The following is a 23,416-nucleotide window of genomic DNA, read 5'->3' on the forward strand; positions in this document are numbered from 1 at the left end:
ATTTGTCGGTATACATCGGTCTTTCTATCTCCGAGCCAATGAGTCCGAGAACTTTGGGAGACCAACAATACGGCGGCAATCCATGAATTTGTACCCAAGCGAGGATATACCTTCCATCCTCATCAAACAAAAAATAACGCGGCATAATCTTTAGAAACAAAGGAATCCCATATGCAAAATACGGTCCCCTAAGTAGAACTTTGTCACGATCTTGAAATGTATCAAAATGATCTACAACCCAACCACTTTTGTGCATGTAAAATTTATATAGTACTCGCCATCTGGATGCAATGAAAGAGACGCCATTCTTTCCTAGATGCCTCCCCATGAAACAACCAACAAGATAAAATCCAATCGAATCTTCCACAGTTTTAATGTCTTCATACTCAAAACTCAAACGCTGCCCGGTTGGTTGAGATTGTTGTAATTGGGTCGCCATATTTGTCTGTTTATTATCCTTGAAGAGGTTGGCCCATGAACCATACTTCTTTTGTCCCTAAGGAACTGTTGCTTGAGTAACCTTCTCATCTGTAGGTGGTACTTGATCGGCTTCTCCAGCAGCAACTTCATCACCTCCAACAGTGATGGAGTGAGCTTCTCCGATGAGTTTAGGTAAGGGGGTCGGTTGAGGGAGAGACACTCCATCCTTTGGGAGAGGAGGATGGTGACTTGGAGGGTCACATGCCACCTCAATTACCACCTCAGCATCTTGAACCGCCACCTCAACATGATCTGCCAATTGTGATGCATCCTCCATAATAGCAACTCTATCCTCTTCAAATGACATAGGATGTGGACCATTTGCTAGACTCAAAGGTGAATATTTGAGACCTTTCTTCTTCTTTCCCATTTTAATACATCCATGTGGAATTACAAAATAGGAATAGCAAAGCCAAAGTCAAATATAATTCAAATGCAAGATATGCAGCCACCAAAATTGAAGCATAGTCTAAGTCATCAAGTTATCCACGCCAAGATCAAGAGAAATCTCAAAATGCCAACCAAGACTTCTAATTCAGAAGAAACTCCAATTAATTCACGCCAAATGCCAACCAAGACTTCCAAATCAAGAGGAACACCAAATAGTCCATGCCAAAGTAAAATCAGATGTCACCAGAAATTTCTAAATAAGGAGAACACCAATTATTGACCATTAATGTTGAATAATTCTCCCATATATTCCTTCTATGAAGCGGTCAGAATTTGTAGAAAGTTTGAAAACTCCGGCGAACCTCCGACGATGTGGAAAGCAATATGAATAGACTGATCACACCCTTCCTTCGGGCACTGGGACAGAGGAGAGGAAGAAAACCAAAGAAAATCGAAGTAGAGAAGGAGGGGATATGAGCAGGTTTACCGAAAAGATGTACAGTAACACTAATGAAAAGATAACCTCTATGTCGGAGAAGAAACTCCGATATAACCAGTAGGATATCCTCTCTGCACCCTCCAACTCCACCCGAGAACCTCCAGAGAGATGGCGTCAACCATAAGTGGATGAGCACCACCAAGGGGGGAGAGTGGAACCCGAGAAGAGTCCTCCCAAAGTCATCGGAGAAAGAAAGAGCCTAGAACTCACTCATCTCACCGTGTGGAAGATGATCGAAAATCCTAGAGGGAAGTTAGAGTTTCTCTCTCTAGGAAACATACACCCATCTTGACTGAGAGCGATTGAGAGCTCTTTCATTAGATTTGAATTGGATGTTGTGGTGTTTAGTTCTATAATGTAAATATTGTGTTATTTAATTCTATAACGTAAACGTGTTGTGATAACCCTCGTTTTTGATGATTTATTGATGGTTATACTTTATGTAAATAGGGAAAATGTTAAAATGGAGAATTTCTGATAAAAATTTACTAAATTTAATGACGTAAATTTATAATTCTGTCGCAATTTTTCGTAAAAATAGCAACAAAATTTTAAATTTTCGTCCTTATTAGCAATAGAATTATAATTTTTCGTTGCTATTTTTTACAATAAAATAGTGACGGTATTTTATAGTTCTGTTGCTAATTTATAAAATAGCGATGAAAATATAATATCCGTCGCTATTAGCGATGAAATTATAAATTTCACGGAATTATACAATTCCGTTGCTTTCAAATGATAATTAGCAACGGAAACCTTATTTTTCCATCGCTAATCTCAAATTAGTTATACAAGAAAATCATTTGAGCGGTGGAATTTATTATTTCCGTTGCTAATTAACGACGAAATATAAATTATCTATCTCTAAACTCAAAATAATTGCATAGTAAGTTAGTGACGGAATATAAATTCCGTCATTATATTTAGCGACACAGCAACGACCCAAATAATAGGGATGGAAAAATTCAGTCACTAAGCGGTCACTAATGAGATTAGCGATGGATTAATGATGAAAATTTTCGTCGATTCTAGTGATTATTTGCTCAGTCATCAATCTTTCACTTAAAATTCTAATACCATGCAATTTTTGCAGGCCTAGCAAGCCTCTGTCAAAGACTCAAAACCCTAGAGCCGTTTGTTAACTGATAAGGTTGAGGAAGCAGCCTCTTAATTGACTGACTTGGAAAAAGAAGCGTTTGACAAGGTAACTGACCTGCGGATAAACTTGCTAGAGAAGAACACTTGTACTTGTACATTTAATTTCTTGGTATATATAATATAAGTAAAAGTTAGTACATGAAACAGTCTGGCATATATTATATTTCCGTAGTTAGTTTTATTATAACTTGCGGTCAGGATGGAACTACCCTTACACTAGGGTGAAGTTCAACCCCATTTATTTTTAAAAAATTATAATTATAATTTTATTTCAGTTTCATCATGATTTTATATTAGCCTATATTATCCCTAATAATTTTATTTCAATCATTATTTCTTTCTATTGAGTTGTTAAAATTTTTAATTAAATCTAAATTTCTCCTTATTTGTCACTTCGTACTTCTCTACATGTGTCGCACGAGCAACCGACACAGCCGCCTTCCTTGTCCCTTATCCCTCCTCACATGCATTTAGCCACGACTTTACTAGCAGAACTACGTCAAACCTTCTCCCTATTGGTAAACTATATCTGTGGGATATTGCTGCAGCCGCCATCTCCTGCCATGCCGTCGCTATCTTCCTCTCTTCCTCCTTGACCACCATAGCATTATATTCATTGCTATCACCATTGATAATTTTATCATCACTATTCTCCTTACCACAAGCGACATCGACTTCGTCCTGTCATCATGACTCAATTGTAACCACCGTCATTGGAACACCAATATTGACGATCAACCCCTTAGCTACGCCCCTGCTTGCAGTATTGTGTTGAAGTTCCTTTTCTTTATATGGGATTGGCTAAGTATATTTATAATTTTATAATTAGTCCACTTCAATAGGAGCACACTTTAGATAAAAATCAAAGAAGTGATTTTGTTCATATTAAACTTGCCTAAAGCAATAAGTTAATTACTTGTTAGCCTCTGTCATGGAAGGAGGGAAGATTTCCGAAAAGGCAATCATTAGGTTGCATGTTTCCAAAATATTATAAATCTTAGTGACAAACTAAGTTGTTTAAAATTAACATTAAAAGAGTAAATTATATAAAAATTCCTAAAATAAAATTTATTACAATCATGATTTAAAATTTACAGTTGTACATATAATTTCGATACATATTATATATATAATTTTAATATTTTTAAACATAAAATATATTAATTAAAAATAAAAAAATAATTTAAATATTAAAATATAAAAAATAAAAATAATATAGAATATAGCACCTCTATGCAGGGACGTAGCTATATAAGGCTCAGGGTGTGCGGTCACACCCCTGAAATTCAAAACAAAATGTTAATATGATGGGAAAAAATAAAAAAAAATATAGTCATAAATTTTGAAACTTTCTCGACTTTTTAGTAAAAAATTTCAATTAAAATTCTTTCAACCAAACTCATTTTCCTCTTTTCCCAGATCGTTTTTTTTCTGTCTGATTTTCTTCTTCCTCCTCTAATCCTAAACTTTTATTTTCCTTTTTTCCTTTTTTTCTTCTTCTAATTTCTTTCATATTCTTTTTCCTAACTCTAATTTTATCCACAAAATTTTCCACGACATGTCGCTGCCGTTATAGCCCAAGTCGCTATCACCATTCACCGATTGCTACCATCGTCGCTGTCATTTGTTACATGACCATCGTCTTCACTTGAATAACACTGTCGCTTTGTTGATGCTCCATAAAAAATACCTTTTAATTGAGATTAAATTTTCTTGATTCTCTAAAACAACTTATAAGCTATTTTGGTGCTTATAAGTTCTTCAAATTTATTTGGTAAATTTTTTTTCAAACAGCTTATAAACTGTCAAAATAAATTATTTTAGAGTTTATAAGCTGTTTTTAAAAAAGTATGGAAGACCTTACTTTTTTTTAAAAAAACTTATTTTAATAATTTGTTTCTCTAAAATATCCTTATATAATTTCATAAATCTCCATCTTATCCTCCATAAATTTTTATAAGCCTAATATCTTTTTATCTCCGTTGAGTTTTCTTCCAATGTTGTGTCATCTTCTCCGCCAATACCTTTTTTAAATTTTCTCTCCCCTGATGCAGAAATTTGCCCAAATCCTTCTATTAATAAAAATCTCAAAATCCTCTATTAATAATATTATATCCTTTTTGATAATTTTATTAATAAAAAGATCTTATAATACCAAACACATCAATATCTTTAAGTTGATTGTAATAAGTTCACCCAAACACTTTAACAACTTATTTTTAAAATAAAACTTAATAATTTATAAACTCCTAAAATAACTTATAAATTGTATATAAATCTATTTAAATTATCTTCTTTATAATTAAGAATTAATTTTAAATTTAATTATATATTATTATTATTTTTTAATACAGGATGATAAAAAGCGACCTTTGGACATCAACTGTCGCGAGATGTGTTCAGCGCACCCCGTAAACGGGCGGTGCTCGCCCTGATCTGTGCCGTGGGTGGGCAGTACTCGCTTTATCTTTGCCGTCGGTGATCGCTGGCCTAGTCCGTAGACTGAGCCAACTTTACAACAGACCCGGATTAGACTAGGCTTCCGTTACCAGACACGGCCCAAATCAGCTGGGTGGGGCGGGGTCACGGCGGCCGCCCAATCTTAAGTGGGATTTGGGGAAAAAAGGGTACAAATTAAATTTCTGATTTTTAAAATTTAGTGAAATTATATAATATCTACTATGTCGCCGCCATTTAACCATCGACCTTCCGCGCGAGACAGTGGGAGCTTGAGGCTCATCTCCTGCCGTCATAGCCGGCGACAGCATTACATCAGTAACCTAGTCGGCTGAGGGGCGGAGGCATGGTGGGTGGCCTGTTTCTGAGTTGGAGGAGGCCAACGAAGGAACAGGAGCAGGCCTGCATCGCCCGCTCTGGCGGCTTCAACTACGATCCCAAATTCCACGGCTCTACTACCTCTCCTCATTCTCGCGGTCAAAAATCCATCGAAGCCGTAGTGGGAGAAGAGGAAGAAACACTCACCAAGAACGGTTTCTCCATCAACCACGCTAGGGTCCTCCTTGGCTCTGGTCCCCGTACCTTCGACCTCGCAAAATCAGCCCTCCTCTCTTGGAAGTACACTCCATTCTCGTTTGATTGTTGTGGTGTATTTTCTGGAAAGACTTGATTTTTTACTGGATACAGGCACTTCGGATTGGGATGGGCGTTTGTGAATCCGAAGACTCCTGTCGAGAAAGGGGAGAGGTTCTGCGTCTGCGTGAAGGAGGTGATACCATGGATGATGATGCCGCTCCAGATTGCATATGTGCGGGAAGATACTGGCGGCCTCAGTCCGAATAAGGTTTCCTTCGGCTTTGGCAGCGGCACTCTTCGGGGCCACCTTCTGGTAGGCTTCTTTTCATGCTTTTTGTTTCTTCTTGCTCTGAACTTATAGTTGCTTGCTTGGAGAGAATTTGTACACTTAGTTACTGATGGATTTTTTCACTTGGTAAAAAAAGATTATATTCCTTTTTTGCATAGAATCCAACTGGATGCTCTAACATTCCTTTTGGTTATACATACACTAGATGTGATGATGGTCACGAGAGGATTGAATAAATGCTCCAAAGCTTTTTTGTGGAGAAAATGCATTGTAGTTGGACGTCTAGAAACCATTTACCTATTTCTTAAGTTGGCATGTAGATTTTAATCTCCATAGTCCAATTGAACTTCTCACTTCGATCCGGATAAAAGCATTACTCTTGGCATCAAATTCTGAATCTTGTTTGAACCGGAGTTATTTGCCCATATCAATAGTGTTTTTAAGAAAAGAAAAAAGAAAAAAATGGTGAACATAACAGTTCACCCAATATCTATCACTCTCTCTCTCTCTCTCTATATATATATATATAGCTAGTGAGGGTAACATATCTTCAACTAGGGGTTACATTAGCACAACAGAGAATCAAAGCTAAAACATAAAGTAAGATAGATACAACTAGATGATTTAATAAAGCAATGATACAATAGCTGTCAATGGAATTCAATCCTCCTTCCACTTCAATGACTGAATTTGCCATACCCAGAATAATGATAGATATTGAAGTAGAGAACAATATAAAAAAAGATAAAACCAAAATCTGATAGATTATTTGATATTCAACATTTTTGTGACATAGCCACTACAATCTTATGAAGACATCATGGATAGTTCTAGAATTACATTAGTTATTGCTTAATTAATTTGATCAACATCTACAAGATTCATGAAACCTCACAATGCATGCATGTGCATTAATTCGCAAAATTAACTTTTAACAATCCCTCTTAATTTTGAGAGATCTAATTCTCTAAGTTTTTCACGTAAGTAGAGAAACTTTTCGGTTGAAAATGGCTTTGTGAAAAATATTTCCTATTTGATCTCCAAATTTGCAGAAAGCTAATTCAATTCGCCGTTGCTTGTAACTTTCTGATGAAGTGATGTCGTAGCTCGATGTGCTTTGTGCGATGGTGAAAAATATGATTCTTGGTCATTGCAATAGCAGACATATTGTCACATAAGAGTATAGTTGGCATAAATTGTTCTTACTTCATATCCTTGAGAATTCTCCTTAATCAGACAGCTTCACATGCTGCTCCACATGCTGATATATACTCAGCCTCGACAGAAGACATAGCCACAGTATTCTGCTTCTTTGATAACCAAGAAATAGGCTTTGTTATTATGAAGAAAATATAGTCTGATGTACTCTTGCGATCATCTATTGAACCTACCCAATCACTATCTATTAAAAATCACGCAATTCATTATCTTTTTCAGCTTCAACTAGTAGTCCATAATTCCTTGTTCCTTGCACATATCTAAGAATACGTTTAGCTGTAGCAAGATGAAGTTTACTAGGCTCACTCATAAATCTTGAGACAACGCCAACAACATGCATAATGTCCGGTCTTATATTTGTGAGATAAATGAGTGATTCAACAAGGTTTTCTGTAGATGGTTTTATTAACCTTCACAGTTTCATCATTTTTTGAAGGCTTATCATTGACTACCATAGGAGTATAAGAGGCCTTGCGGCAAGTCGTGTTGAATTTCTTCGTCAAATCAGCAACATATTTTTCCTGAGAGACAAAGATTCTCCCATTCTCTTGCTTCACTTACATCCCAAGAAAATATTTCATAAGTCCTAGATCTTTTATTTTCACATATAATGATGGCTCACTTGGACTTCGTTGGAATCCATTTTTTTGAAAATAATTGTCAATTTTGCTATTCCATGCTTGTGGAGCTAGTTTTAACCCATTAAGGGCTTTTTGAAGTTGATATACTATATTTTCTTGACCTGAAATTACATATCCTTGTGGCTATTGGACATATACTTCTTCGATTTCTCTATTTAAAAATGCAACTGTAACATCTAGTTGATATATCAACAACTTGAGTTGAGCAGCAAGAGCCATAAAGGTATGAATAGTTTCAATACGAACAACCGATGCAAATGTCTCGCCAAAGTCAATTCCAAACTATTGAGCATAGCCATTGGCAACAATGCAAGCTTTATGCTTTTAAATAGAGTGATCTTCATTGTACTTAGTCTTGAAGACCCATTTTAAGCTAATAATGCCTTTGGATGGTGGCTTTTCAATGAGCTGCCAAGTGTTATTTTTTTCGATCATCTTTATTTCTTCATTCATGGCTTGTATCCAAACTTCTTCTCCAAAAGCATCCTCATAATATTGGGGCTCACTAGCAACAAAAGCAACATCACATGCTTCATATATTTCTTGTAATGAACGAGTCTTTCTTGTTGGTGAGTCAGTTGTATCTGAAACCAACTGATTATGACTTGATGAAGAAGAACTTGGAGTTTCTTGATTTGGAGAAATTAAATGAGTGACTTCATTGTCTTGGGAAGGTGTTGCATGTGAATCAAATTCTTTGTCTTCCTATTCCCATGCACTTCCTTCATAAAAAATTACATCCGTTGAAATTTTCAACTCTTGAGTGTTGGGATTATGCAACCTGTAGCCTTTGGAATGATCACTATAGCCAATGGAGATGCATTTCTCTCCTTTTCCATCAAACTTTTCTCTATTCTGAGGAAGAATGTAATCATAAGCAAAAAGCCTAAGATCTTAAGATGACCAACCTTTGGTTTTTGTTGGAACCATGCTTCATAAGGTGTCATTTGTTGGACAACCTTAGTTGGAGATCTGTTCAAAAGATATACCGCTGTATTAATAGCTTTTGCCAAGTAGGTGTTGGGCAAACTTTTAGCTTTCCACATGCTTCGAGCCATTTCCACAATGCTGTGATTTTTCCGCTCTACAATGCCATTTTGTTGAGGACTTTGTTCAATGAATAAGTTTTGGTTGGACCACTAATATTTGCATGCAATAATTCTAGTGGAGTTGTAGCCATCCATGAGAATTTAGGAATGTCATTCTATGGATTTTTCCGTAAACACATCCTTCACAAACTCTTCCACTTATGTCAATAGAAGGTAGCCCAATAGCCATAACTTCTTTATTCAACAATTTAAGGCTCTTATAATTTAAATGTCTATACCTCATATGCCAAAGTATTGAATCATTTATGACTTCAGACTTTAAAACCTGATTTTCTTTATGAGACATGCACATTGGGAATATTCTATTTGATGCCATAGGTATTACAATTATTGTTTGATCCTTTTCCTTGTCAATAATTATGCATCTATCCCTATCAAATGTGAGCATGTAATCATTTTCTACCAATTGACCCATACTTAATAAATTTTGAAATAATTGAGGAACATAAAGCACATCTTTGATAAGTTTAGAAGTACCTCCCTTTGTTTTCACAGTGATATCACCTTGGCCTTCCATCTTCATATACTTTCCATATCCAAGCTTCACTTAGATTTGAATGAATCATCCAAGTCAACAAAACTGGATTTAATACTTGTCATATGGTGACTGCACTCGCTATCGAGGTACCATGATCTCAATCTTCTTGCGTACTCATGCAAGAGTAGAATAATTGTTCTGACGATCATCATCGTCAGTGAAGTTGGTTTGATTTTTCTTCTTCTCCGGGCAATTGATGTAAAGATGGTCAGAGTCTTCACAATCGTTACATTGTTGAAACCAACAATTTTTGCTTTCATGATTGTTCTTTTTGCATGTGGCATAATCTGAAATATTTATTGTTAGACTGATTTTTCTTCCACTCCTTGCCTTTTGATTCGTCTTTTGAATTAGAATTCCAATGTTGATACTTTGGTCGTCTTGATTGATCTTCATTCTTTCTGTCTGCCACATTCATTTTGGATTGAGGAGTCTGCTCTAATGGTTCCTCTGTATATCTAGCCATTCTATTCTCATGAGCTTCAAGAGAGCCCATTAGTTCATACATTGTGAGTGTAGACAAGTCTTTAGATTCCTCAATGACAGTGGCAACATGTTGAACTTTTTGCGGTAAAATCCTTAAAATTTTGTCAACTATTTTCTCTTCTTTAATAGTGTCACCACAACTTTTAATCAAGTTAACTGATGCAGATCAACCCAATATGACCTCTTGAATTTTAAAGGGTTATAACTTTTGACTCGCGACTTGGAATCAGATTTTGTCAGCGCTCAAGAGTGCGGAAATTGAAGATCTACGTTTGTTATGAATTGTAACCACCCCGTTTGGGCCTAAAAAGCACCATTTAGCCGTTTTCGAAGTGTCCGAACATATTCTTTATTATTTTTAGTAATTTTTGTTTTTATGATATTTAGGGTATTTTTGATATTTTTGATATTTTTGGTATTTATGGGTTAGGGATTGTCTATATAAGTATCTTGTTTTGATAATTTCTTTCTGTTATAATTTTTCCAATTATGGTAGGATATTTTTCCTTTCATACAAGATAGGAATTAAGGTCTATATATTAGGATCTCTTTCCTTTTTGAATCTAGGTTCTAGGGTTTATATAAACTCCTGTTTAGCCGTTTGAGGATTCATCCACTATTATTAACAAAGTTTCCTTTTTTGACAAATGGTGGGTTACTCTTTGTTTTCTTCAAGTTTTCTTCTTGCCTTCTCCTCAGTTTCTCGTTCTCATAAGTCTGCAAGATAATCACTATCCTGCCAGCGTCATTAATTATCTCAATAATTTTTGAAAAAAGATCACGTATCCTTTCATTTTCTTTCATGGACAGATTATCAAAATTGATCCATAGAGTCTGTAATTTGATAATAGTTGTGGAAAAGAGAAAATATCTATCTATTATTATTAATATGTTTACATATAGGTATTTATATACATAAAGAGAGAAAAGAAAAATCAATCTCAATCCCTACCGTCAAGGGAATACAATCAAGATCAATCTTAATCCCAATAATCAAGGGAATCTTCAGAAGTATTCAACACTCCCCCTCAAGCAGGAGATTATATATCATATGCACCAAGCTTATTACATATATAGTCAATTCGGGGGTCTTTTAGTGACTTAGTGAATATATCTGCTAATTGATTATGTGAATTGACAAAGCTAATAGATATTTCTCCAGATATGACTTTAACTTCAATATGCTTTGTCCTCTCATAAAAAACTAGGTTCGAGGCGATATGCATGGCGGCCTGGTTGTCATATATAAGTGATACTTGTGTAACCTCTCCAAACCTTAGTTCCCGAAGCAATTGTTTTAGCCATATAAGCTCTTGACTGGCTATGACCATAGCTCGATACTCTGCCTCTATACTGGATCTTGCCACAACATTCTGTTTTTTTTTTTGCTTTTCCAAGAAATAAGGTTTTCTCCGATAAATATACCAAATCCAGAAGTAGATCTTCTATAAGTGGGAGATCCCTAATCTGCATCAGAATATTCTACAACTCGAGTATGTCCTTTGTCTTCATACAAAAGATCCTTTCCTGTTATGCCTCTGATATATCGAATAATGCGAGTCATAACATCTCAATGTTCCTTTCATGGAGAGTTGAGAAATTGACTTACTACACTTACTGCAAACAAAATATCCGGACGAGTATCAGTAAGGTAGCTTAGTTTCCCTACTAATCATCTGTACTGATCCTGGAAGAGGCTCTCCTGATTTGGCAGAGCTTGATATTAGGATCCATGGGGTTGTTGAGTCATCTTTAGGTTTAACATTCCTGTTTCTTCCAAAATATTCATTGCATGCTTCCTTTGGGATATGATAATCCCAGCTTTAGATTGTGCTACTTCTATCCCTAAGAAATATTTGAGTTTGCCGAGATTCTTTGTCTAGAAATGTTTGAAAAGATATTGTTTTACTTGTGAAATCCCGAGATGACCACTACATGTGATGACGATATTATCAACATAAACAACTAAGTAGATGCAATCAGTAGATGAGTGGCGATAAAAGACAAAATGGTCAGCTTCGCTTCGAGTCATGCCAAACTATTGAATTATAGTACTAAATCTACCGAACCATGCCCTGGGTGACTGTTTAAGGCCATATAAAGATTTCCACAGATGATATATAAGACCAGAAGACTTCCTCTAAGCAGCAAAACACGGAGGTTGCTCCATGTAAACCTCCTCGAGTAGGTAACCATGTAAGAATGCATTTTTGATGTCCAACTGATAAAGAGGCCAATGTCAAACCGCAGCAATCGACAGGAAAAGGTGCATAGAAGACATCTTGGCAATATGAGAAAAAGTATCCCTATAATCCAATCCGAAGATTTGAGTATAGACTTTAGGGACAAGACGAGCCTTAAGCCGGTCAACTGTGGGATCGACTTTCACCGTATACACCCATCGAAAACTAACAACTGACTTCCCAGGTGGTAGAGGAATGAGGTCCCGAGTCCCACTGTGCTACAAGGCACACATTTCATCGAGCATAGCCTGTTTCCATCCTGAATGGGCAAAGACATCACCTGCAATCTTTGGAAGAGAGATAGATGACAAGGAAGAAAGACAAGAAAAGTAGGAAGGAGAAAGACGGTGATAACTCAAGGAAATATAATGAGGAGAAGGATTACGAGTGGAACACATACCTTTCCGAAGTGCAATGAGAATATCAGGGGGCGTTTGGTTTAGGGGAATAGGAGTGGGGAATGGGAATGAGAATCATTGATTATCATTGTTAATGTTTGGATTATAGGAATAGGAATGCAAATAAGGGAATGAATCCTTGAAATTGGGTAATAGCTCATTCCCATGTACCTCCCCTTTAATGAGTCATTACCCTATTTTCATCAATCAAAATATTCCCTTATTCCAAAAATACCCTTGACCTAAAACTAAAATTTTCTCCCTTAATATCAAATATCAAAATATATTTATTTATTTTTTCTTTCATATCACTTCTCTCTCCTTGTTCTCTCTCATCATTTTATCACACACTTTCTCTCTCCTTAATCTCTCCTATCACAATCTTTTTCCTCTTTTTTTCTCATCACACTCTCTCTCATCATACTTTCTCTCTTCCTTCTTTTTCTCTCATTATACTTTCTCTCTCCTCAATCTCTCTTGTCACAGTCCCTCCTTTTTTTTCCTCAACACACTTTCTCTCTCATCATACTTTCTCTCTCTTCAATCTCTCCCATCACACTCACTGTTCTCTTTTTTCTCATCACATTTTCTCTCTCATCATACTTTCTCTCTCACCATACTTTCTCTCTCAATTTCTCTCATCACACACTCTCCTCATTTTTCTCATTCCATTTTCTCTCTCTTCATCCTCTCCCATCATACTTTCTCTCACATCATATTTTCTCTCTCATCTTCTCTCATCATGCTCTCTCCTATCACACTCTTTTTTCTCATTTTCTCTCATTACACTTTCTCTCTCTTCATTCTTTCTCATCACACTTTCTCTCTCATGAGACTTTCTCTCTCATCATTCTCTTTCATCATATTTTTCTCTCACATTCATCTTTCTCTCACATCTAATTTTTTCTCTTATTTTCTTTTAAGGGTAAAAAAGGAAATTTTGATTTATTCCGATAGAAAATATGCAACTAACTAAACATTGCTTTTAAGAGTGATATCCATACTCATACCCATTCCCATTCCATAATATAATGATTCCATTCCGATTCCTATTCCTAGAAAAGAACCAAACGCCTCCTCAGACTCAGGAGACGGGACCGCAGGAAGAGGCGAAGGACTCGGCTCTAAAGGTGTGTCTATGGCAGTGTCGTGATGGGCGGCGGCAAAGCAGGGCGAGGACGATGCCGATAAACCTGCAAAGGAGGAGATGGGGCCGGAAGTGATAGAGACGCCCTTGAAGGATAAAAGAGTCACTGGTGTAGGCGGAGAAGGAGAGAACTCGGATGGAGATGCGTGAGGCCCGAAAAAGGGAACCAAATCAAAGAACGCGACATCAGCAGAGATAAAGTACCGACGGAGAATAGGGGAATAACACTTATACCCTTTCTGAGACCGAGGGTATCCTGTGTTGTTAAAGGCGCGCCTGAGGCACGCCCGAGGCGTCAAGCGCACAAGGTGCTGGAAAAAAATGCTTTTTCCTACGCGAAACGGGCGCTGTTCGTCAGGCGCGCGCCTAGGGCGCCTTTGCACCTCAACTGAGTCGCGATCGAGATGCGATCGTGAATAATTTCTGGATTTTTAACCCAAAAAAACCATTTCAAACCAAATTGGTTTGGATTTAGGGCACGGAGAAGAAAAGAACACAAGAAGGGAAGAAGAGAATGCAAGAAGAAGACGAAGAAAAGGATAAAAGGGAAGAGAAGACGAGAATAGAAGTGAGTAGAACCAAGGGTTACAAACCATATAAAGACTAAGTGTTAGCGTTGCCTGTGTTTTTTTCTTTTTTTTTTGTTTTCTTTTCTTCTTCTTCTCCTTTTCTTCTTCTTCTCTATCTTTTCTTCTTTTTTTTTCTCTTCTTCATTTTAACTTTTCAGTTTTTCTTCGTTGTTTCTTCTTCTTTTCTTTTCTGGTATCTTCTTTTTTTCTTCGTTTTTCTTTTTTCTTTCTTCTCAACGTTCAGTTGCTGGTTCGTGTAGAACACACTGTCTGATTTTGCTTTTTTCCCTTTTTTTCATTTTCGCATGTTTTGTTCTTGTCGTGATGTCCGTTTTTGCTATATTTTTGGTCTTGTTTTTTCATTTTTTTTTGCTTTGTTGTCTGCTGTGCTGTTTGTTTGTACTGCTTTGTTTTTTTCTCCTTTTTTTTTTGCTGTGCTGCCTCATGCTGTGCTATTTGTTCGTGTTGCCTCATGTTGTGTAATGCCCGTTCATGCTGGCATGGAAAGGGAGTCGACTCGGTGCATTCGAAGGACGAGGTGCTGCAGAAGAGTACACCGGTGGACGAGAAGGACGCATGGAAGGTGCCTTCCAGCCTATGGAAGGCGCCTTCGACCTGGCAGATTTTTGCCGTTGGCAGTGGATAAACTTTTATCCACTGTGCCTCGCTGGAGGCGCCTTCCAGCTCCATGGAAGGCGCCTTCTAGCCCTATGGAAGGCACTTTCCAGTTCTATGGAAGGTGTCTTCCAGCCACGGATAAGATTTTTCAGGGGCTATAAAAAGACCCCTGGACCTAGGAAATAGGTAACAATTGCTGTATTCATTTCCTAGCTACATTCTGAACTTCCAACGAGTCTAAGAGGCTTTTCCGCCTTCAAAGAAGGAGATCTTTGGTGCGTTTACTTGCCTTGGATTAACAACCTCCCCGGTTGTAACCAAGTAACTCTTTTTGGCCTCATTTTGTTTTGTTGTTCATTTATTCTATTTCTTTTAATCTGAGTTAAAAGTCGAGGAAGACTTTTCTTAACAGCAGTTCACCTCTCCTCCCTCCGACCAACCTTGGGCCAACAAGTGGTATCAGAGTCAAGTTCGCTTCAGGAGAACTAACCGCCGAACGAAGCACACGAGATGGCCGATCAAGCATCTACCCACTGAAGTTCGAGGGGGATTTTGCCAACTGGAAGAAGAAGATGGATGTATTTTTTAAAACTGATTTCAATTTACTTTTAATAATGGAATTTGGTTTTGTAGCACTCGAAGGTAAAGAAAAATACCACCGGACCAAAAAGAGCAGGCCGATTTCATGGCAAACGACAAAGCAGAGTTCCATCTGCTAAGCGTCTTACTGCCACAAGAAGTCAACTGGATCTGGGTCTACAAAAGAGCTCTGGGAGAAATTCCTGGAACTACATGAAAGAACCTCGGAGGTGAAACTCGCGAGACGGGATCTGCTCAGAAACTAGATCAGCAACATCAAACTAGAAGAAGGTGAAACCATTGCACACCTTCATTCAAAGATCAAGGAGTTCATCACTGGACTCACGAATCTCGGAGAAAAGGTAAGTAACCGAGATTCACTAAGGTACGCTCTTAACGCATTCCCTAGAAATACTAAATGAGCATCATTAGTAGATGCTTATTATATATCTAAGAATCTAGATTCAACTACTTTAGAAGAATTATTTTTAACTTTTGAAGTCCATGAAACGAGATGTGCAAGTCCGAAGAAGGAGCATAACATTGCCTTAAAGGCAAAGGCGGACGAACAAGATTCAGAATTTTCTCTCAATGATAGTGAAACAGCGCCGATGGTACGCAAATTTAAAAAGTTATTTAAAACTAAAAGATTTAATCAAGTGCAGGGTAGAAAAAGAAGGATAAGATGCTACCACTGTAATGAAGAAGGGCATGTGAAAGATAACTACTCTAAATTGAAAGACAAGGACAAGAGCAAGAACAAGAAGCTGACCCAAGTGAACAAGTACAAGAATATGAAGGCAACGTGGGACGAAACACCGTCCAAATCGAAAATTGAAGTCATCACTGGACTTGCGTTAGTGACAAGTCATCAAGAAGAAGGAGACGAAGCAAGCTCGCCCGAAATGAGCATCGAAAGCATCGATGAAGGGGGAGCGACATCGGAAGAAAGCAGTACTTCAAGGGGAGCTTCGGATTACGGGATCGACAAGATAAGTCAGGTACTATCTTTTCCTCCTGACAAATTATTTTAATTTATTAAATTATTAACAAAAAATTACTGTAAATTAGAAAAAGAAGTTAAGGAATTAAAATTAATACTAGCTGAATCTTGTCGATTAGAAGACTTTGATAAAGTTAAAATTGAGAATGAAAAATTGCAAAAAGGGATAGAAACTTTGAAAAATCACACATGCTCAAATATTCAACATATTAGAAAATATAGTGGATTGAATTGGTACCTTAAATATGATAAGAGCCAAATTAGAAATTTTTTAAAGAAATACGTACTTTAAAGATTCCTAGTTAACCTAGTTGGAAGGAATTTATTTTAGATTCCGAAATCATATTTAGCTTAATTGCTTTTTGACTTAAGACTTTTAGAGAAAATTAAATATTGAATTTCTTTAAGAGACTTTGTCTAGAAAGTGGTTGTTGTTCCAATATCCAAGAAGGCCTAATGTCTCGCCACAGCTTGGAAGCCAATTATTGAAATAAGTATTTAATTGACTAATTGTTAAGCATTTAGAAGTTACAAAAATACCTTAATTTTTTGTTAAAAAATTAATTAAATATATTTTTTAATTAACTCTTATCTTTTTAATAGTTAGAATTTTTTCTCTCTTAGACTTTTAGTACCTTATTTTTAATGTGATCTAAAGGGGGAGTAGTAAGAGATTAAGTTTAGGGGGAAAGTAGTACAATAAATTACAAATTTTAATTTTTGTACTTGTAAAATTTTACTTGCAAAATTTTTATAACTATTTTGTATTTATGGTTTACCCTAACTTAACTTGGGTTTGATCACATTAAAAAGAGGGAGATTGTTGGTGCCCCGTGGTAGTTTTGATGTGATCAACCAAGTCAGGTTAGATCCTTTCAGTGTTTAACCCTTGCGTCTAAGTGTACAGGAGCTTAGGAATACAAGAAGTTGAGCGGAAGACGCAGCTAGTGAGAAGGATGACACGGGAAGGGAGCCGACGAACTCAGTGCATCCGAGGGACGAGGTACTGCGGAAGAGTACATCGGTAGACGAGAAGGACGTGCGTGACATCCGAGGGACGAGAAGCTGGAGCGGAAGCCTGCTCGAGGAGAAGGTCAGAAATTGGGTTCGAGTCAGCCCTATTTCGGTTGGCCGAAATCACCTAGGCAATCGGAGTAGCGGAAGAGCTAAAATGGAGCTATGGAGCTACTACCTTTAACCAGTTATGGAAGGCGCCTTCGACCGGGCAGATTTTGCCGTTGATAGTGGATAAACTTTTATCCACCGCGCCTCGCTGGAGGCGCCTTCCAGCTCTATAGAAGGCGTCTGCCAGCCATGGATAAGATTTTCCAGGAGCTATAAAAAGACCCCTGGACCTAGGAAATAGGTAACAACTGCTGTATTCATTTTCTAGCTACTTTCTGAACTTCTAACGAGTGTAAGAGGCTTCTCCGTCTTCAAAGAAGGAGATCTTTAGTGCGTTTACTTGCCTTGGATTAACAACCTCTCCGGTTGTAACCAATAACTCTTTTGACCTCGTTTTTTTATTTATTCTGTTTCTTTTAATCTGAGTTAAAAGTCGAGGAAGGTTTTTCTTAACAGCCAGTTCACCTCCCCTCCCTTCAACCTACCTTGGACCAACACATTGGACTTTGAGGATGTAGACCCTCTGGTGATGATATTGATATGGATGATATTGGAGTTAAAGCTGTACTGCCTATAAGTACAAGTACAAGTTCTAGATTAGTGAATATGCAAAAAGGGCAAGACAAATAGGTCCAATGGATACGCATTTGCTCCTAATGTGCAAAAAAATGTTGAAAGTAGAAAAGGTAAAGAGAGGCAAACTACGATAAATGAGGCATACAAGAAAGAATTGAGGGAAAAAGCTTGTATGGCCATAACTGAGTGGATGTATGATGCAGCAATTTCTTTTAATGTCGTTAACTATTCAAACTTCAAAAAGATGTTGGACTTGGTTGACCAATATAGTATAGGTCTAAAAGGACCTAGTTATCATGAGGTGCGGGTTCCTTTTCTAAAAAAGATTGTTGATAATATGACAAATGATTACATTAAGTCGTGTGAAACAGAATGAGCCAAGTATGGTTGTAGTGTGATGACAGATGGGTGGACAGACAAAAGGTAGAGGACATTGATTAATTTTTTAGTGAATTCTCCTAAAGGTTCAGTTTTCATCGAATCGATTGATGCTTCTAATTATGCAAAGACCGGAGAGAAAATATTTCAGTTACTTGATTGATTTGTGGAGCGTGTAGGAGAAGTAAATGTTACTCAAGTTGTTACGGATAGTGCAAGTAACAATGTACTTGCTAGCTAGAATCTATTTAATTCTTTCTTATCAATATGTTTTTTCTTATATATGTTAAACTTATCTAGTTTTCTAACTTCTTTTGTAGGAAAATTATTAGAAGCAAAAAGATCACACTTGTATTGGACTTCGTGTGCCGCTCACTGCGTCGACTTGAAGATATTGGGAAATTACCTGATTTTAAAGCAACATTGAAGAAGACAATGAGTGTGAATGCTTACATTTATGTTCGCCCCGGCATGGTAAATATGTTGAGGCAATTCACAAGACAAAAAGAGCTTTGTCGGACGGGTGTCACAGGATTTGCTACTGCTTTTCTCACTCTTGAAAGGATGCACCTACAGAAGCAAAATTTAATAAAAATATTCATTTCAAAGGATTGGACAGAGAGTAAATGGGCAAAAGAAGCGGCGGGGAAGAAGGTAGCTAAAATCATCACTACACTTAGATTTTGGAGTAGAATTGTGCATATTTTAAAGATATATGGCTCTTTATTCCATGTTCTGAGATTGGTTGATGACGAAAGAAAACCTGCAATGTGCTATATTTATGAGGCTATGGATAGGGCAAAAGAAACAATTATGAAGACCTTCGAGGAGAAAGAAGAGAAGTACAAAGAACTGTTTGAGATCATTGATACGAGATGGGAATGCCAACTTGATTGGCCTCTGCATGTTGCAGGACATTATTTGAATTCAGAATAATTTTATTCATATACAGATTCAAATATCTGTGGAAAAGTGGTGAATGGTTTGTTTGAAACTATGGAGAGATTGGTTTCAAGCACTACTGAGCAAGATGGGCTATTTGGGGGGAATGTGACAATTAGACATAGAAGAGCATTATCTCCAGCAGAATGGTGGGAATGCTACGGAGCAAATACCCCAGAATTACAAAAGTTTGCAATTAAAGTGTTTGCTTTCGGTTGTGAGCGCAATTGGAGTGTATTTGAGCAGGTATGTAATAAATATAAATGTATAATACTATTAGTATGTTACTTTTATAAGTAGAAAATATTCTTTGCTATTTTATTATACTTATTGTGATTTTTGACATTTTGTAGATTCACAGAAAAAAAAGGAATAGGCTAGCTCAGCAGTGCTTAAATGATTTGGTATTTGTGAAATACAATCGTGCCTTAAAACTTCGGTATGATGCACGTGATAAGATTGACCCCATCTCTTTGACAGATATTGATGACAGTAATGAATGGTTGATGGGTAGAATGGGTGGAGAAAGTGATAATGAAGAAGATGAGTTGGCTTTTGAAGGTGATGACTTGACATGGGATGTTGTTGCTAGGGTTAGTGAAGTTGAAGAGCTTGAATATTGTACTAGAGGAAAAAACATTGCATCCATGACCTCTTATTCACATGCTTGGCCTAAACAAGTCGAGAAGGGAAATGCATTTTCCTCTATGAGACACTCATCTCTAAGACTTAAGATGAAGAAGAAGTAGAAGAAATTGAATTTGAAGAAGATGAAGATAAAGAAGAAGATGAATACAATGAAGATGATCTTGAGCTTAATGATTAATTGGACTTATTACCCTTGTTTTGATGAACTTTGTTAGTTTAGATTAGAAACTTAAAACTTGAAAGTTTGAAACTTTTATTAAATTTATCATGGTGTTGTTTTGCTTGTTATATTTGATATTTGTGTGTGTGGAATATTAATAGTTATCATATTTGACATATTATATGAATGTGTGTAGTTTAGTAGTAATCAACCTCATGTTCAAGAGGCGCGGGCCTCAGGCCTCGGGCGCGCCTCGGGCCTCGGGCGCGCCTCGCGCCTCGGGCGCGCCTCGCGCCTCTAACAAGACTGGGAGTATCCAAGGACACTTATGAGATCAGAGAGAGAGTTTGTCAATGCTAGGATCAAGAGCATGAGCAAAACATATGGGACCAAAGACCCTAGGTGGTAAAGGATGAAGAGACTGATGAGGATAAATTATATGATGAGGTATTTTATCTTGGAGAGTTGAGGAAGGCATGCGATTGATGAGATACCACCCAGTAAGTACAACGTCGCCCCAAAACTGATGAGGAATGTGAGAGTGGAAAATAAGAGTCGGTCTTGAGGAGATGACGATTCTTACGTTCTGCAATCCCATTCTGTTGAGGAGTATGAGGGTAAGACGTGCGATGCAACACACTGTGAGATGCTAAGAAGGTACGAAATTGAGTAGATAGATACTCGTATGTATTATCACTTTGCAAAGTTCGAAGAGAAATATCAAATTAAGTTTTGATTTCATGGAAAAAAGATTGAAAAATAGGAAATAATTATGAACGATCCTTCATCAGATATAACCATCTACAAGGGAAAAGATCGTCTATAAAAGTAACAAAATATCATGATCCCAATGTAAAAGAAATACGACTCAGGCCACAAATATCAGAATGAACCAAAGAAAAAAGGGACATAGCCCGACTCACAGTACGAGGAGAAAAAGAACTGTGAATATGCTTTCTTAATTGACATGACTCACAAGATAAAGACTCTAAGTGAGAAAGACTAGGACGTAATTGTTTCAACTTATCCAAACCTGGATGTCCCAACTGAAAATGAACAAGAAGTGGAGATGTCACCGCCGAACCAATAAGAGAGGGTTGTTGAAGCCGATATAGGCCATGAGACTCACATCCGAAGCCAATCATTCTCCTCGTACTCCGGTCCTGTAAGGAAATAGAAGTTTTTGTAAAAGAGATGACACAATCAAAGGCACGAGTAAGTTGGCTTACGGATAAATTAAAGGGAGCTTCGAGGATATAAAGAATATCATGGATAGAAAGAGACGGGGAAGGATGAACAATACTAACACCTGGGACTGAGTTTGGGAACCATTGGTCATAGTGGCAAAGGATAAATAACCGGAAGTAGAGAGAGAAGAAGAAAAGAATTTATTACCAGTGATATGATCTGTGGCCCAGAGTCAAGAACCTAAGGACCCGAAGAGAGAGATATGCCAGCAAAGGAATTACCAGTGTGTGTGACGGCAGCAGTGGAATCTGAAGCCTGATGATCCTCATAACATTTCAGAAAGTCATCATAGGAAGGCGGTGGGGTCAAATCCGTTGGCAATTGTGCAGCAGAAGCTGAAGAAGTGACAGAACTCTGAGCGATCTGAGTAGCGCGAGGAGGTCGACCATGGAGACTCCAACACTTATCAATCGTGTGTCCTGGTTGGTGGCATTGATCACACCAAGGACGTCCTTTGCCACCCTTACGAGGTGGAGGTCTGTTGTTGTTTCGAGAGACCAAAGCTAGCGAGTCAACAGGAACGGAAGGAGACAACGACAAGACTTTGGCAGGATACGGAGGAGAGTTGCCTAGATACTGTCCATGGTAGTTTCTGTGGGGCTGCCTAGGATTTGATCGCGAACATGAGAATAATCTGTGGGCAAACCATATAAAGTCAGAGACCTAAAATATTTCTTCCGATTTTCAAGCTCCGTAACAGGAGTGGTCGCAGGTGGAAGTAGTTCATTGAAATCACAAAGAAGGCTAGAGACTGAATTTAGATAGGTAGACATTGAATCTTTAACCTGATGGACACTGAGGATGGTCATGAGATCTTCACAAACTTGATAGAGTCGCTGAGAGATGTTTGTAAAGAGTTGTTGAACCTGTGTCCAAACAGAGTTACAAGTTTTATGAGTGCGGAAGATATCCCTAAGAGATGGATGGATAGTGGCTCGGATAATGCAACACAACTGGGCGTCAACCTTTTTCCATAGAGGACGATCGACTACTTGGACATCTTATTTAGTGTGAGTGAGATGTGTTTCATAACCCTGTCCAACAAGCCAAAGCTCAATGTGAGAGGCCTAAGAAGAGTAGTTCTTACCATCCAACTGCTCGGAAGAGAGTGGTGCCGTGATGTGGTTGGTAAAGATTGAAATATCCGATTTTGGAGTGCTAGAGAAAGCTATTGATCAGCTGGGTGAAAGAGGGCATACGACGAAGAAAGGCTAAGTGATGCAAGAAGATAGGTGAGGACGGTGAAACTGCAGGAAGAATAATCCCTGCCTCGCCAAACTCTTGATCTCCCGAGCTTCTCTCCGTCGTCGGACTACAGGAGAGGATGAAGGACGGTGTGCTCACGACGCAGGAAAACGCCGATGTCAGTTTGCGAAGAGAAGAGGAGGGCGGCAGCGTCGGGCGATGCTATAACGCAGAAAAAGAATAGGGTTTGCCTTCCAACCTCGCTTTGATACCATATGGAAAGAGAAAATCTCTCTATCTTATCATTAATATGTTTACATGTAGGTATATATATACATAAGGAGAGAAAAGAAAAATCAATCTCAATTCCTACCGTCAAGGGAATACAATCAAGATCAATCTCAATCCCAATAATCAAGGGAATCTTTATAAGTATTCAACAATAGTGATTTGCTCTAAACCTTGAAAGTTTTTTGTTCAGAACTTCCCAAGCATCCTTATCCCTTTTTATGCCGAAAATATGAGGAAAAATTGACTTTGCTCAATCCTTGTTGGATGTATCATAGTGCATTTACATCCTTTATGATATTCTCTTTATATTGTCGTTGTTGAGCATTTGACCATGCTGGAGGAGCTGTTGGCGGTTCTTCGTAGCTTTGTTCAATTACTTCCCAGAGATCCTGTGAGATGAAAAATATTTTCATCTGACTACTCTAATAATCATAGTGCTCTCCGTCAACAATTGGAACTTGACAT

General features: G+C 37.6%; 1 protein-coding gene across 1 annotated transcript in view; it reads left to right on the top strand.

Moving 5' to 3' along the window:
- The first annotated feature begins 5,224 nt into the window (after positions 1-5,224).
- Positions 5,225-23,416, top strand: part of LOC121974843 (UPF0548 protein At2g17695-like) — a 28,057-nt gene continuing 9,865 nt past the window's right edge. The window contains exons 1-2 of the mRNA XM_042526101.1: positions 5,225-5,602; positions 5,672-5,873. Of these exons, the coding sequence (XP_042382035.1) occupies positions 5,331-5,602; positions 5,672-5,873 (474 nt within the window). The 5' untranslated portion in view covers positions 5,225-5,330. The remainder of the gene's footprint in view (positions 5,603-5,671; positions 5,874-23,416) is intronic.

The sequence above is a fragment of the Zingiber officinale genome, chromosome 4B (genome assembly GCF_018446385.1).
Source record: "Zingiber officinale cultivar Zhangliang chromosome 4B, Zo_v1.1, whole genome shotgun sequence".
Taxonomy (NCBI): domain Eukaryota; kingdom Viridiplantae; phylum Streptophyta; class Magnoliopsida; order Zingiberales; family Zingiberaceae; genus Zingiber; species Zingiber officinale.